Consider the following 17,315-nt stretch of genomic DNA (forward strand, 5'->3'; position numbering starts at 1 on the left):
TTTGGAACACGTCAGCCAGGGGTTCGTTCAACCGCCCGTGTGCGGAGAAGTCGACCTTCACCTTGGTCTGGACATCACCCAGAGACATTGTGAGGGACAGTGACCATTGAGGGGTCGTGAGTGGGGAAAGGGGGGGAAATTTATGAGATGGCCATCTTAGTAAGATTGTTGATGGATTGTTGATTGCTGATGATGGATGGAGAATATATTATTAAGTAATCCGGATCCTTGGTGTGGGGTTTCTTATTGACTTGAATTATTGTGTCTTTCATATTGATTGCGCTACGAAAGCGTATAAATCAGATATCTTTCTGGCGGGGTCCTCCCACGGTCCGGGGGTCACCAAGACCAAGTAGTTACCGGGAGGACCACGTAACAGAATTGGGGGCTCGTCCAATTGAATTCCGGGATCTAAAATTGTATAACATAATAAAATAATAATTCTTAGTAATTAAAATTAATTAATTAATTATTAATTGGTAAATTTTTGAGAAATTGTGGTAAAGTCTTGGGTGAAGGTTAACAGGTGTTAACGATAGTCACCATGGCGTTTGTTGTAACACCTAGTGAGGCACAGTTCCGAGGTGTTACTAAAAGCGGACCTCTTGAAATTGGCCAAACATTTTAACTTGGAGGTCCGAACTAATTTGAGGAAGGCAGAGTTGCAGACCACGGTGATACAATCTATGGTGGGATTAGGAACATGGGACGAGTTAGCCTGGCAGTGGCTACCCGAAGAACCAGAAGACGTTGAGCTCCGGAAACTGGAGTTGCAATTACGGAGCCAGGAACGGATCAAAGAAGAGGAAAGGAAAGCAGAAGAGAGGAGAGAAGAGAAACAAGCAGAGGAAAGGAGAGTGGAACGAGAACTCCAGGAAAGGTTAAAAGAAGAAGAAAGGAAAGCAGAAAAGGAAAGAGCAGAAGAAGAAAGGAAAGCAGAAAAGGAAAGAGCAGAAGAGGAAAGGAAAGCAGAAGAGAGGAGAGAAGAGAAACAAGCAGAGGAAAGGAGAGTGGAACGAGAACTCCAGGAAAGGTTAGAAAGGATGAAAACAGAGGAAAGGAAAGCAGAAAAGGAAAGAGCAGAAGAAGAAAGGAAAGCAGAAAAGGAAAGAGCAGAAGAGGAAAGGAAAGCAGAAGAGAGGAGAGAAGAGAAACAAGCAGAGGAAAGGAGAGTGGAACGAGAACTCCAGGAAAGGTTAGCAGAAGAAGAAAGGAAAGCAGAAAAGGAAAGAGCAGAAGAAGAAAGGAAAGCAGAAGAGAGGAGAGAAGAGAAACAAGCAGAGGAAAGGAGAGTGGAACGAGAACTCCAGGAAAGGTTAGAAGGGAGAAAAGCAGAGGAGAGGAGAGCTGCCAGGGAACTCGAAGCAGAGGAGAGAAAAGCCGAAAGGGAGTTGAAGGAACGTGATCTGGCGCTTCAGCAAGAGATTAAATTCAAGGAGCTGGATTTAATGAGAGAACGGGGAGAGGTACCACCCTTGCTGACGGGGTCGACACCTAGCCAGAACACCTAGGATGTGGGCAGACATGTGAGGCTGTTTCCACCCTTCAGTAAAAAGGAAGTCACTCAATTTTTTCCACACTTTGAGAAAGTGGCTCGACAGTTAAACTGGCCGGAGGAGGCCTGGACCATACTAGTGCAAAGTGTGCTGGTGGGTAAAGCTCAAGAGATTTATTCGGCGCTACCAATGGACCAATGTGCAGATTATGAGGTATTGAAGAAGCACATCCTCAAAGCCTATGAGTTGGTTCCTGAAGCTTACCGGCAAAAATTCAGGAATGCCAGGAAGAGGGAGAGTGAGACCCATGTGGAGTTTGCCAGAGTGAAAGAAAACATGTTTGATCGGTGGTGTGAGTCGAAAGGAGTCGGGAACGACTTCGAAGCATTGCGTGACCTGATGCTGGTGGAGGAATTTCAACAGTGTGTCCACGAGGACATCAAAGTGTACCTGCAGGAAAAGAAAGTACCAAAGTTGTGGGACGCAGCCACCATGGCAGATGATTATGCCTTAACACACCGGATAGGGGTCCACACACCTAGCTCCTCGCCTAGGCTTCAGCAGGGGAGTTATGGAACACCCGGTGCGGAGAATGACAATACATGGCGGCGGCCTCGAGAGGATTATGGGGACAACGCGGATACCCCAACTGTTCGAAATCAGAGGGCTACGGGCCCAAGACAAACTTATTTCCCGGGGGGCCCGAGGCAGACCACGAGTTTTTCCTCCGGGCCTACTTGCGCCTTTTGCAAAAAACCTGGACACTTGATGTCCAGTTGTTACCTCATGAAAAGGGACAACCCAGAGCGGAGTCCGACTATTACCACTCCGAATGCGATGGCCAGCATAAGAAATCGCCCACAGAAGAGTTACCAACCATTTATTTATGAGGGGTTTGTCTCACTCGAGGGAGACTTGACTAACCCAAGACCTGTTAGGGTATTGAGGGACACAGGAGCCCATCAATCCTTAATGCTTGAAGGCATGTTGCCATTGTCAAAGAGTACCGCAACTGGTGATAGTGTTCGGTTACAAGGGATCGGTGGCTGTGTTAGTGCCCCACTTCATGTCATCCATTTGGAATCCGATTTGGTGTCAGGACCGGTCACCGTCGGTTTACAAGCCACGCTTCCTGTAGAGGGAGTATCTGTGATTATCGGGAATGATTTGGCCGGGGGGCAAATTTATGGTAACCGGAGGGTGGGTAAAGAGACCCGCAGGGGAAATAACACCACCCCAGCTCGGGATGGCGACAAAAGTTCCAAGTTATTTGTAGGGGGACTGAACTTCAACACAGAGGAAGAAGTTCTGACCTCTGTCTTCAACAGATATGGGCCGCTGGTGGAAGTGCAGGTGGTAAAAGACAGGGAAACGCAACGGTCAAGAGGGTTCGGCTTTGTCACGTTTGCAAGCACAAGAGACGCCAGGGAGGCAGAGAAGAATTGGAATGGTAAGGATTTGGAGGGTCGGACCATAACAGTAGGGAAGGCATTTCGTAGGCGTCGAGAGGTCTACAGAAGAGGACCACTTGGCGGTAGTTTTGGTGTTGGCAGCAGCCGATATTACTATGGAGGCTCCCAGAGTTACGGCATCTCCCGAAAGAATGATGGGCAGAGGACTGGCCGAGAAGGAGACCGCCAGTCTGGTGACTGCTGGGCCAAGGGGTCCCACCATAACTGTTAGGAGTCCGGAGAAGTTGAAGCACTCTATATACGGCGGAGCCGCCGAGCCTGGGCTCCTACACGGGCTAACCGTGAACGCCACATTCTTAAAAGGCGTCCCGGTAGGGAACGTTCCTACACGGACTAACCGTGAACTCCACGTTCTTAAAGGCGTCCATGTAATGAACTTTCCTCCCCGGACTAACCGTGAACCCCACATTCCTTAAGGCGTCCATGTAGTGAGTACTCAGCTGGGCCTCCATCCAAGAGCAACTAGAAGTTGTTGACGCTTTGTCCAGAGTGAATTAATCTGGGGGTTTTTGTGAAATTTTGTCGCTTTATTTTTAAGTGATAATTGTGCCTGGGGGGAACTGAGGATTTGGGGGTGTGAGTTATCGGGTTTGTTTATCAAAGTTGGCCGGCAAAGAAAGTTTTCGCTGGGTTCAAACTTTCTTTCTTGAAGGGGGGGAGTGTTACGGATTTATGTGAATTTATGTGAATTACTATTCAGGCCATTGCTTATTAATGTTTATTCTATTAAAGGTTGTTGTGGTTAAATGGTTAGAGGCGCTCTGGATAACAGGAGACCGGAAACGGGATGGTGAACCGCAAGAGAAGAAGAAGACAAGGTCCGGGAGAAGCGGCCATCTTCTTCTCATCGCCCAGCTCCGACGCGAGCGGTGTCGATATTGAGCAGCGTGGGGGACGCTGCATTTGAAAGCCCGTCTGGCGAAAGGAGTTACCTGCGCGGGGTAATTACCGATTACACGTCAAGTTGCCGTGGGTTCGTGCACGGAACCAAGCGTCCGGCACAGTTCGCCTCAACGTCTACAAGGACGCGTACGGGTCGCACCTTGGGCCTCGCGCGCTTTGCAAGCCGCGCTTTGCTTTGCCCGCTTTGCTTTGCAAGGAGGTGTGCGCTGCAGCAGCTGTTCCCGGTACGCGACGTGCACGTTTGGAACACGTCAGCCAGGGGTTCGTTCAACCGCCCGTGTGCGGAGAAGTCGACCTTCACCTTGGTCTGGAGGGGCCCAGAGACATTGTGAGGGACAGTGACCATTGAGGGGTCGTGAGTGGGGAAAGGGGGGGAAATTTATGAGATGGCCATCTTAGTAAGATTGTTGATGGATTGTTGATTGCTGATGATGGATGGAGAATATATTATTAAGTAATCCGGATCCTTGGTGTGGGGTTTCTTATTGACTTGAATTATTGTGTCTTTCATATTGATTGCGCTACGAAATCGTATAAATCAGATATCTTTCTGGCGGGGTCCTCCCACGGTCCGGGGGTCACCAAGACCAGGTAGTTACCGGGAGGACCACGTAACACAAGTGAAGAGGACAGACTGAGGCCCAGCAGCGCGGGAGCGGCGGTTCCCGCCAACGCGCGTGCTTGGCGCGCAACGTCGTCGACAGCCCGGACGACTTTGACGACCCTGACGAGGTTTCACCAGTGATCGGAGCTAAGTCATAATCCAACACCCCCCCCCCCCCCCCCATTCCTTTCCCACGTTATTTTATCCCGGTGTCTGTGTTCAAGTCTGGTGTGTGGGATCCCAAATTAAGATTATAGTTTTTACCGGTGGGTTTTACTTATCGGCATTTCTGTTAATAAACCCTTGTATTATTTTCCTGTACATTATAAACCCCGTCTTTGGTTTGAGTTATTTTTGCAGCTTTGGGAACTGCCGGCGGGATCAACCAGGTTAGGCTTTCCATTTCTTCTTCTTCGTTCTTCCTCCGCGTAGATCGTGAGTCCGCATTTGATCGTCACCTCGGAGTTAAAGCTCCCTTTGGCTATTCGTGATTTCCCGGTCTTCACCGAGGGGAATCACACGACAGTATACTGCACTGACTGAAGGTATTTTAAACCAATTTCAATGGTTGCTAGAAGACAGGGCAACATGAAGAATCATACTAACATAATCATAAGACTTTAAACAAAGAAAAAAAAAAAACCTCTTTTGGGGGGCAACCTCCCTCCACCCCCCTCCCACACCGTATACCTCCTCAGTCCCCAATTTTTCCAATGCCTTGAACAAACATTGGTACATCATGGATGAAGGTTGTGGTGAAGTTTCATCAAAATTGTGTGTGTAGGTTCTGAGAAAAAAAGCAAATACCTATTTTGGGGGGCAACCCCCAAATATCATAAGCTTTTTCGCATAAGCATAAGGAGGCAATCGCATAAGCTCCCCTGAACTTCGTTCCAGGTGAGCTAAAAACTAGACAGTTCATAACCAACTCATCCACCTAGTTTTGTCATGAGGCATCCACAAGTTTTTGAGATATTATGCTATATATACTGTCGTATATAGTTTTTGGCCTTATCCTTCAATGGTGAAGGATCAGTAAAAAAAAACTTCGCAGATCCAGATCCGGATTCCAATATTCAGAAAAATTTAATCAATTAGTCCTCGTCACACAACCAACCTGTCCACCAACTTTCATCCAAATCCGTCCACAATTGTTTTAGATATCCTGTTCACAGACAGACAAACAGACAGGGGTGAAAACCCCACCTTCGTTGGCGGAGGTAAAAATGAACTTAAAAATTTACCGTACGTAAGAAATATTGTCAATGGCTCAATTTCTGTTGTCATGGCAACCATAAGATAAGAATGTTTTGTTATTGACGTTCCTAGTCAGTCGGGTAAGTGTTCGATGTGCGCGCACTCACTGCTGTCAGTCATTATTTACTTGCACATGCATTTGGTTCAAAATAGTACCCAAACATGAGCATCATTTTCTGCAAATAAAAATGTCCTAGACACAGTGGGATACTTATTTGAGGGGGAGGAGAAGGAGGTAGATGTATATGAAGTATTCATAGTGCATAGGAATATTTACCAAAATTTACTTTACCTTAGCCAGGGACAATCCAATTGTTCCTGTACCGCAGCAAACATCCAGCACGATGGAGTTCCTAGTCACACCGCACCACTCACCGACAACTGTGTACAGCACCTCCGCTGCCACAGTGTTAACCTGCTCACACAGTAGTGAACAGGGATGACACAGCCGCAGCAAGCAAAATCGATCATTTCGCAGGTCTACATCTCATGCCACAGTACAAGTTTAACGTTTCATTTAATGATCGGGCTTCTCTTCGTTACGCAATGCTTAGTCCGTACGTCACAGGTACTTAACTCACCTGAAAGAAAGCAAGAGGGGAGATTCGAAAATCCAAGGCAAGCATTCTTTCTGTAATGAAGGTGCTTCCAGCAAGGTGTTGCAGTTTCAAATCTTCAGCAGTAGATGATCTGAATGAGATGACAGCAGGAATGGAGTCTCTCAACACAAGTTTATCTGGTGCATTCACAAGGTCGATCTGCTTGGTGTTCCCATCTGAGAACTTAGCTTTTTTTTTTTCTTTTTTTTTTTGTATACTGAATATAGCTTACGGTGATTCCAGCTTTAAGACCACACAATGTGTTCATTTGTCCATTGTCTGCTCATGTCGATGAGTTCAGGAGCCTTTTAACTCTTCCATAAGATTTTTAAAAAAATTCCCGTTAAACATGCTGGTTATGTATTTCCTGTTGATGTCGAGTCATGAACAAGATGAAGCTATAATGAAGCAAATTCCAAAAGCTGTACATTTGCATACACTGCAATGATATTTACCTCATATTTCCAAAGAAGAAATCCTCTCCATAAAAAGTAAATTCATTTGAAAAAGCTGAATTTATTCGTACAATGGTAACAGTGAAGATCAACGATCTAGCTACAGCTAGGCCTCACGTGCAACTGCACTTTTGGGGATTCAGCTTACACGAAGATGCAAGAAGCTGTGGCTCGATGGGTGTAAAAAAACAAAAAGGGGGGCGGGAGGGGGGCAGGAATCTAAACTCACTACCATGAACCAAATCACGACCTCCAGCTGGGGCTTCGCTGTACAAACACAACTGGCAATCCTACACCCCGATTGAGCTGCAAAATATTTGTTCGGGAATTTGGAATAAGTAAATAAATAAATACACTTGCAGCAGCTGCCATAGTTTAAACAGGCTTGAGGATATACAGTTTTTTGAAAATCGATACAAAAGTAAATTAAACCTTCTTGGTAAAAGGTGCCAATGGGCAAGTACCTTCCCTTGACTGCTTTGCACCTTGACTACTTGCAAATCAAAGTTGTTTTGTAAGGAGTGTGGGATTATGGTGGTAAACCCCTTCATGTCAGTACCCCACCTCACATCATCTGCTTCATGCCCAGGACCCCCCACACCCACTCTAAGTACCCCCCTCGTCCCCACTACTGCTGTGACTCCCAATTTCCTGTCCCTCCACCCCATATTACCCACTCCACGCATCCCCCATGCCCCTGCACCATTGAATCCTGGAGTGAGGCAGTTGCCCTCAACAACTTGCCTTCTCTTCCAGGAAGGCAAATCCGACCGTAGGCAACCTCAGGGCATTACACAAAACCCACAAAAGGCGTGTGTCCACTCTCATGAGAGACAGAAAACAACACCTGGCCAATATTAAAGCTTAAGCTCAAAACGTGTCTCTCCTTCCTCGAAGACGTGGTGGTGCCGAATCAAGTCTACCTCTGGGTGTATGCCCCCCCCCACCCCCATTCCTTCCCTCAGTTCAAATGGCACCACACAACCAACTCTGCTCATAAGAACACCAAATGGCTTAATTCTGTGTTTCCAGTCTCATCACGTGACTCTCATCATCTACTCAATTCTGTGTTTGCTTCTAATTGTCGTGTCCCCAACACCTCACTCCCTGCACTTACCCTATCCTCTGCATTTTTCTCACCTTAGAAGTTTCGGTTAACCCTCAAATCCGATTCTGTAAAAGGCTGAGACAGCATCAGCATGCATGTCTTAAAAACCTGCTCTGTCACTCTTGCTCTTCCTCTTTCTTCTCTCTTCTCTATTCACCATATCATTAGCTCTCAGTCACCTTCCATCTACTTGAAAATCAGCAAACATTACTACATTACACAGCGTGGTGAAAAAAAAAACCAGATCCTCTTCACGACAGACACGTCAGCTTATTTCCAATTTATAAGCAAAGTATTGGAATCCATCACTGCAGTTGACATAAAATCCTTCCTTTTATCCGATGACCTAATATCAGTTCAGAATCAGACCGAGGCACCCCACCCTGGACATTCTGCTTTTGGCCTCACAAGTATGTATAGAGGCCTACAATGTCAGACCTGAGATCATGGCTGTCTCTCTGGACATATCTCGAGCATTTGATACAGTCTGGCATCCATTTGCTAAAAAACAAACCATTTGCTTTCCAAATTCTGCCTGTAGCATCAAAAGCCACACCCTCTGAGTTTACCGACTACTTCTACTCTCGTAATCAGTGCATGACTCTCAGGAGACCTTCTCATACACTCCCAAGGCTGTGTCTTGGACCCAGGCCTGTTCCTTATCCTTATCAATGATCTTTCTGATTCTCTGAAAAATCGTACTTATCTTTTTGTTGATGACTTCATGCTCTGCTCTGCTATAGCATCTCTCCTCCTTCAGACAAGCAGGCAGCAGCCCCTTCCTTCTCTGGAGACCTTGATATAATCCTAAGCTGATCAAATGCTTGGAATATCATTCGACCCTGCCAAATCTCACACTCTCAAACACTCTCACTCTGTCTCTCCAAAAAGATCTTCCGGCGAACTCTCTCATCTACTTACTTTAACATACCCCTTGAAGAACCAAGTCACTCATCAATTAGGGCCTCACCATTAGCCATGATTTTTCTTGAGCAAACCATACATCCAAGTTGTACTCCAAAGAAAGCATGTCTAGGCTCGAATCCAATTTGAGAGTTGACAGGCTTGCTATTGGAGGCCAACTTGAATATTGCTATCAATATATTGCTATACATGTTGCTCATTTACAATACAGAACTTTGCATGATGGAGGATGCCTACGCATGACAAACCATTTTTTTCTTTGAAAATCGAAACCTTTATCAGCTTACACGGCCTTCATCCATAGCTTGATGGAGTACTGATCTCTCTTTTGAGCCGTCGCCCTGCCTCACAGTTCTATTTGAGCTTTTATCCAGCTTGATCATCCAATGTGTCCTCCCCATCCATTTTCTCTCATTCTTCTCCATGTCACTTCTTCTTCCAAGGTTTCCATCTGCTATGTCCCTTGACTCAGCTGTCGGTGTGTTCTGATCCATTCTGTGTTATGTTCTGATCCATTCTGTGTTCTAGCTCTTCCACTAGCCTCGACTTCGTACCCCCCCCAACCCCCATGTCCACCCATGCCCACGAAAAAAGAAACGTTTTGTAAGTATGTATTGTACAGGACAACTCACAAATACTCACATATTTGTGGTGTGTAAGAATGAATGACCACAAAATAATAACTGACCTCTGACCCTGCAGTGCCAGATACAACGAAGAAGGGGGGAAGGCACCACCTGGGTTCTTGTCAAAGAAACGACACAGCTCAGCTCCCACATTTTTCAGTTCTTCCTCGGACAGGGCCTGCAGCACAAGGAAAAGTTCACATTTCAAATAATCAGATCTAGCCAAAACTTAACATTAACACAGCATCTGGTAAAGTGGCAAACATGCGTGTGATCAATAACATGGAAAAAAGCAGTTTGTAACTGATTGGAGCAATCACTTCACTATGGCAATACATCAGTCGGCAAATCAACACATTTCTAAAAATTCTCTGATCCGGATCCAGATTAGAATCTTCACCAAGATTGATTAAAATCTTCCGGGTCACACACCTAACATGTCCACCAAGTTTCTTCCGAATCCGTCCACAACTTTTTGAGATATCGTGATATATATAGTTTTTTCCCCCCATCTCTCAATGGTGAAGTATCACATAGAAATTCTCGGATCCAGACCGGATCTCCACCAAAATCTAATCATTTCGTCCTTGTCACATACCCAACCTCTCCACCAAATTTCGGCTGAATCCATCCACAAACTTTTGAGACATCCTATTCACAAACAGACAAGCAGCCAGACAAACCAGACAGGGGTGAAACCATCCACATTCGGTGGCAGAGGTAATGATAGCAAAGTACATCAGCTGAAGAAGTTCCGATGTGATTCAGCACATAAGGTTCCAATTACGTTATTGAATCAAATTGATTTTGCAACTTAAACGGGGCAGAAAGGTTTGCTTTGATTAAAAAACATAACCAACAGACACGATCAGGCGATTGAGCTCATCTGATCACGATATACAAGTCAAAAAAGGAAACTGTTAAAAAAATATGTATGTGTGTGTATATATATATATTGTTACAGACACGACTTTGATGTTAAGGTGGGCCGAGCGGAATGGCCGTCGTGTCCGCACAAATTACCCGATTGTACTCGAACGTCGACGAAGCCGCGCTACGCTGGCTCAATAGGAAAGAGAAGACACCCGGCTGGGTTATAATGACACAATACGACACCAGGGGTTCAGTTCTCAAGACCTCCGGAGGAGGTTATATTAAGGCGGAAGGTTAGATTACAACTACAAGAGGTACATCATAGGAAGACAGGCACTTAGACACAACCTTATATTATTCCCGACAGACCACAGAGAAACAGGACAAAAACTGACTCACACGGGGGTTGATGGCAAGGAAAGCGGGTATTCGATGGCCAGCACAAGGTGCACCTTGTGCTCAGGGACAGGATGGCGCGGCCCAAAAGATGCAGGAGGTCTCTCAGCGCTCGAGGTGGCGTCTTGTCGTCTCAAGCTGGGGGCGCATCTGACGTCACGTCCGGCAAGCGGCTGCGTATATCCGGCGGGGAGTGACACGCCCTCGGCTCGTTAGCTCCGCCCAGATGGAATCGGTCCGCCCTTCTTATTGGGTGCGGGGGGGGTTTACCAGGCTCCGCCCTTGACGAGGAGCTGACAGCCAGCCCCTTCGTGGTAACCCCGTGGGGCGCATGGATAATGGCGGCTAACCGAGCCGGAGGGAGGACGCACACTCCCCGCGCGCGCCGTTGTTGTAGTTGTTGTTGTTGTAGCTGTAGTTGTTGTTGTTGTTGTTGTTTGGGGAAGAAGATGGGAGGAGGTATGGGAAGGTCCTAAACTCACTACTGGTGCCATATAATCACATTCTGGTGCAACGAAGAGTCATAATTAATGGAAACGAGGCCTTAACTGACATAGATTAAGAATAACTAGGAAGATGTCCGAAAGTTGTCTACGTGTGGTGCGGTGGACCTGGGCACGACATTTAATGGGGGAATAAGGGGAAGGTCGGCTCTACTGATTGTTATTTACATGCAATGGGACTAGGGAATGGGGGACTGGGGAAAGTTGGGGAGTATTGGAAAAAATAGGGGAATATTTACAAGCGGATATGGAGGCCAAATTCCATATTCGCAACATTGCACCCTTCTCTACCCTCGGGGCGTCCCGACCCGATAAATTTTTACCTACTTTAGTGTGGCACGCAATGTAGTTCCCTCTACTATTAACTCTACCCTGAGTGCGACAGTTTTACAGATATTCACAAATGAGTAAATATGTCCCCCTGCGACGTTGCACCCTTCTCCTCACAGAAACACACCCACAGGATAACCGAATCCGGAAAGAATTCTCAAACTAAACATACAGCCGGTAGGGAGCATTATTTACAAGACTATGCTGCTATTTACACTACGATCCAGGACCTGTTTTTGGAGGAACACATGCAGATGTTATGCATAGAGAGAGCGCGCTTGCCAGCATCGATACACCAACCCACGAGTGCTCTGTGGCCGACGGCCTTTAATAACGTGCAGAGCACCCTTCCCGAGCATCAAAAGCACCACCCCACCACCAATCGGTGCAGTCACCATTGTTCATTGGAATAAAAATAAATTCGACAACCCCTAACCCTGCAGGTGTCTCTTGCTCTTCTTGTGGTGCACTTGGTGTTAATTAACAGTGGTTCACCTTTATGGCATAGGTGCCACGTTGACCCATAGGTCCTTCCACGGGTGGTGCTTGGCCGCAAAAGAGCTGCGGTCCATTGTGGGTGGCCACAAACATTGCGGTCCATATGGTGTATCGATCCAGGCAGCCAACAGCGAAAGTGCAGGCCCACAACTGCGTAGCCAGCACCTCTCTCTCCTCTCTCTCTACCCCAAAGCCAGATCCTCGGAGGTGGGAGACAAAAGAAGAAACAAGTGAGTAAGGTGGTAAGGGCGCAAAAGTGCACGCAATATAAGGTAATGCACACTGGGGGCACATGGGAACCAGGTGAGACAGGTACGTTCCTATCGTACGCCCCCCCCCCCCACCAGGTAACCTACATGGCCCCTCCCTTACCCCTTACTGTATCCACAAAACACAACACTACCCATAAACATCTACTTTACAAATCAACAAACATCCCTACTGTCTTCCCCGTTCCTCCCATAAACCAAATTCGTCTTCTCTCCCTCCTAACCAATCAAATTTGCCATTTTCAACTCTCGTCAAAATTTGCCATCTCCAACTCAACATCATAATTTGCCATTACCAATTCATCATCAGTCCCTCCTAGGGAGGGAGAGATGGAATCACCCCAATGTCTCATCCACGTCGTGATGCGTCTCACAAATCCACACAGCGATTCATCTCCTGCAACAAAACAAAGAAAACACAGGTGTGGAGTCATCATCATCACCACAGGTAAGTGGCTGCGTATGGTGCGACAGGTTCATCAATCCTAACTATCTCCTAAATGACTTTAACACTTTACACTACCCGGGGTCTCTCTCCGGCCAAACCATTGGCCCTCTTACACTATGGGTTCTAAAAACCAATTCCCATTGGCCAAACTGTGGTGCTCTTCAATTTGGGGTCTCACTCCCCCGATTCATCTCCCGGTGCCCTCGCACAATTTCTGGGCTGCGGCGTGTACCTCTCCCAGTGGGTCTACCCACCTGCACACCTCCACCACTGCAGTTGCCTCCGAGCTTACCTGCTCCTTGCCCTAACCTAACTACCTGGGGAAGGCCCTCTGGCACTCTCCCCACTCGGTGCCCTCTCTGGCACTGGGCTACCCGGGTCCATCCTCCGGATCCTCGGGCCCCATCCACAACTCTACCGGCTCCCAGAGCCCACCTGCGGCCTCACCTGGCCGACATCCTCACAGTGGTGGAGTGCCCAACCAACTACACACACTAACAGGCTACACGCCCAGCCATTTCCACAACACTAATGCACCCATCCACAACACCATTCTGCAACCGCACCACAAATGCCAATATCCAACCACAATTTACCTGTACCCTCTACCTAACACTTACACTACCCGCCCCGGGTACTCGTGAAAGGGGTCCACTCTTCCCCCATCCACACCTTCGCACCACGCACACCACTCCATACCACTTACTCCAACTCTCTCCACACACCTGTACCTGCACACCTGTGCTCTCACACCTGGTGCCACCTGCACCCTTCTCTCCCCAAGCGCATTCGCGCTGATCCACACACTCACTACTCATACACTGCTCCACACACCTGTCCAATTGCACACCTGTGCAATCACACCTGTTCAATCCTCACACACACGGCATCATCTCAGCTAACTACTCCCTTCTGAAACTTGCGCTTCCCAGTCGTCCCTTTAAACTATTGCGCTCCCACGTCATTATCATCCACACTAATCTACCTGCGTCCCCACTACAGGTATCAGTCACTAACTAAACTTAACGTTACCTAATGTCCTCTTTGCTAGATCCCTATCAATATAACCTAACCCACCCGGGCTAGTTTTCACTGCCATACACCCCATAAGCTATTGCTCCTTTGCCCCCCCACATGGGAAGGATGGTGGATTTGCCATCCCACCACATCGGGGGTCTCTCACTATCAATTTTGCACGTCAAATTTCAACAAATTAAAAATTTGCCAATCACTACCCATCATCTGCCAATCACTACTGCCAATCCCTTGCCAATCATCAAATTTTGTTTTTCTCTAATTTTGGGTCCAAAACACTAACCTCATCACCCAGTCGACTCACTACTGCCTCTCGGTGCGCCAATTCCTGTCCAAAGCCCGGCTTCGTAAAGCCAAGCAATGGATGCTGGTTGTTTTGTGCCAGCGGCTGGATGCGTCCGGCACTCGGTGCAGGGACGGGGGCTTACCCGGGCCGAGATCCCACGCATCACCTCGGCGTGGAGCCATCCAATGTCCCGATCTCGACCTGCCGGCACGTCTCAATAGAAAGTGGTCGCCATGACGACCCTTCCTATCGAGCTGCCCGCTCCGCCTAGTGGAGCCCGGACGCGGCCGTTCAAAGCGAGGCCCGGCACGCACCGAGGGCCCGCTTCGGCTAAAAGTCGCTCTAACCTCTAACCCGTGTAACGTCGATGCTTCACCTGCATGCTTACACCCCGCAGCCCGTTCCTTGCTCACACATCCAGCCGTCCCCATGCTCCTCGTACCTTTCCTTACACATCCAGGTACCCTCATTCCACTCACAGCCTTGGTCACACACCTGACCACCGAACACTTTGGCACACATTCGTTGGTCGCACACCTCACCAAAACACCTCTTCGCGCCCCCTCCTCTGTCACCTCCTCTGTGACAATCACAGGTGTGCCCTCATTCGCACACCCAACCACGTGCCTCACCACCAACTCCAGCGTGCATTCCCACTCACGCTCTACCATTCCAGGTGTGCATCCTTCCATCCCAGGTGTACATCCTCGCTCACCTGTCACAACTAACTCACGCTCCATGTCACTCTCACTACTTTCACCTCCACTCGTGACAACGCACTCACCCTTACTCTTGACAGCACACTCTTTCCTCATGCACCTGTCCGTCACACACCTTTCTCGCGCACACTCTCCCGTTACACCCTCTGTAACACTCACCACAGGTGGACACTCTTCCTTACTTCTGACAGCGCACTCTTTCCCCATGCACCTGTCCGTCACACACCTTTCTCGCGCACACTCTCCCGTCACACCCTCTGTAACACTCACCACAGCACGCTTCCATGTGCTCCCTCGCACACGCGCTACGACCGACTCATTCTCGCCAACACCCTCACTCCTTGGCATGCCCTTTTTCCTCACACACCCCAGAGTCGGACTTTCTCGCACACCTCCATTTTCGCACACCAGACCTGTCGCACACTTCACCCACGGCCTCTCACGAACACCCGGGTCCATCTCGACCCCCAAGCTTCTTAAATCCCCTGGCGCATCATACGCACGACCATATTGGTCACCACTTACACCGGGTCCTCTTCCTCTTCGCTTCTCCTCCATCACCTGCGAATCCCTCATCCGGTTAATGAGCACATCATCACGATCCAAACACAGACTTTGGACCAATTCTTTTATCTCCTCTTTTATCTCTTTGTTATCCCCTCTCCGTCGCTTCTTAATTTCGCTCACCCCCTCTTCCACTTCTTTCCGTGTCGCTTTCAACCCTCCTAATACCGCAGTGTTCCTTTGAACCTGCTCCACTAACTCCGTCTGTCCCACCGTCAGCTGCTCCACCTCCTGCGTCAGGTCCTCTATGCCCCCTTGTAACTTTACAGTCCCCTTTCTCACCTCCTTCTCCATGTGCTCCTTACAGTGCCTCACCTCCTCGCGCACTCCTCCGACCTCCTCACTCACACCTCTTCTAATCTCCTCTCCCTCTACCCCATTTTTCACTCCCTCTATCTGATTCTCCTGGGCGGCCATTCTGTTTTCTACCCCCGTTAACCCATGTTTCACCTCCTTTATCCCGTTGTCTAACCCCTCTCCGGTACCCCTCGCTTCGTCCCTCATTACCCCCAGTTGGCCCTCCAATCGCTCACTCCGAGCCCTCATTCGGTTCGTTATTTCTTCAATTTGGTTTCCCAATCGCTCACCCTGAGCATCCATCCGGTTCACCAACCGCTCACCCAATCGCTTTCTATCAGCCCTCATTTGCTCACAATTCTGGGCCATAAGGGCCTTCATTTGTATCCAAAACGAGTTCAAATCCATCGGGGGCGCTGCCACGGTCGCTGGCGCGGTGATCAGCGAGGCGCCATTTTGCGCGCCCGCTTCTTCGTGCGTGACGGCGCTATTTTGCGAACCTGCCGCCCTCACTGCTTCGCTCTCCTCCTGTCCCTCATTTTGGTCCTGGATCGACCCTACCTCACTCTCCCCTACCGGACCCCAGCCGTCTTGATCCGCCATAGCGCGACTTGCAAAATTCGAGTTTCGTAAAACAAAACAAATTTCGGCCGCTCCAAATTTTGACCAAATTTTTTTTTTTTTCCTCTATTCGTTTTTTTTTCAAAATTTGGTCGGGCCTCGAATCTCACTCCCGACACCAATTGTTACAGACACGACTTTGATGTTAAGGTGGGCCGAGCGGAATGGCCGTCGTGTCCGCACAAATTACCCGATTGTACTCGAACGTCGACGAAGCCGCGCTACGCTGGCTCAATAGGAAAGAGAAGACACCCGGCTGGGTTATAATGACACAATACGACACCAGGGGTTCAGTTCTCAAGACCTCCGGAGGAGGTTATATTAAGGCGGAAGGTTAGATTACAACTACAAGAGGTACATCATAGGAAGACAGGCACTTAGACACAACCTTATATTATTCCCGACAGACCACAGAGAAACAGGACAAAAACTGACTCACACGGGGGTTGATGGCAAGGAAAGCGGGTATTCGATGGCCAGCACAAGGTGCACCTTGTGCTCAGGGACAGGATGGCGCGGCCCAAAAGATGCAGGAGGTCTCTCAGCGCTCGAGGTGGCGTCTTGTCGTCTCAAGCTGGGGGCGCATCTGACGTCACGTCCGGCAAGCGGCTGCGTATATCCGGCGGGGAGTGACACGCCCTCGGCTCGTTAGCTCCGCCCAGATGGAATCGGTCCGCCCTTCTTATTGGGTGCGGGGGGGGTTTACCAGGCTCCGCCCTTGACGAGGAGCTGACAGCCAGCCCCTTCGTGGTAACCCCGTGGGGCGCATGGATAATGGCGGCTAACCGAGCCGGAGGGAGGACGCACACTCCCCGCGCGCGCCGTTGTTGTAGTTGTTGTTGTTGTAGCTGTAGTTGTTGTTGTTGTTGTTGTTTGGGGAAGAAGATGGGAGGAGGTATGGGAAGGTCCTAAACTCACTACTGGTGCCATATAATCACATTCTGGTGCAACGAAGAGTCATAATTAATGGAAACGAGGCCTTAACTGACATAGATTAAGAATAACTAGGAAGATGTCCGAAAGTTGTCTACG

General features: G+C 48.6%; 2 protein-coding genes across 2 annotated transcripts in view; both read right to left on the reverse strand.

Annotated features, from left to right (window-relative positions):
* Nucleotides 1-17,315, reverse strand: part of GNB1L (G protein subunit beta 1 like) — a 567,228-nt gene that overhangs the window by 103,765 nt on the left and 446,148 nt on the right. The gene's annotated exons all lie outside the window — the stretch shown is intronic.
* The window catches only part of TRMT2A (tRNA methyltransferase 2A), a 72,022-nt gene that overhangs the window by 36,104 nt on the left and 18,603 nt on the right, over nt 1-17,315 (reverse strand). Inside the window, exons 7-9 of the mRNA XM_068114676.2 lie at nt 9,507-9,622; nt 6,314-6,422; nt 6,025-6,147 (exon numbers count right to left, since the gene is read on the reverse strand). Of these exons, the coding sequence (XP_067970777.2) occupies nt 6,025-6,147; nt 6,314-6,422; nt 9,507-9,622 (348 nt within the window). The remainder of the gene's footprint in view (nt 1-6,024; nt 6,148-6,313; nt 6,423-9,506; nt 9,623-17,315) is intronic.

The sequence above is a fragment of the Myxine glutinosa genome, chromosome 4, assembly GCF_964187855.1.
Source record: "Myxine glutinosa chromosome 4, kmMyxGlut1.1, whole genome shotgun sequence".
NCBI classification, from domain to species: Eukaryota; Metazoa; Chordata; class Myxini; order Myxiniformes; family Myxinidae; genus Myxine; species Myxine glutinosa.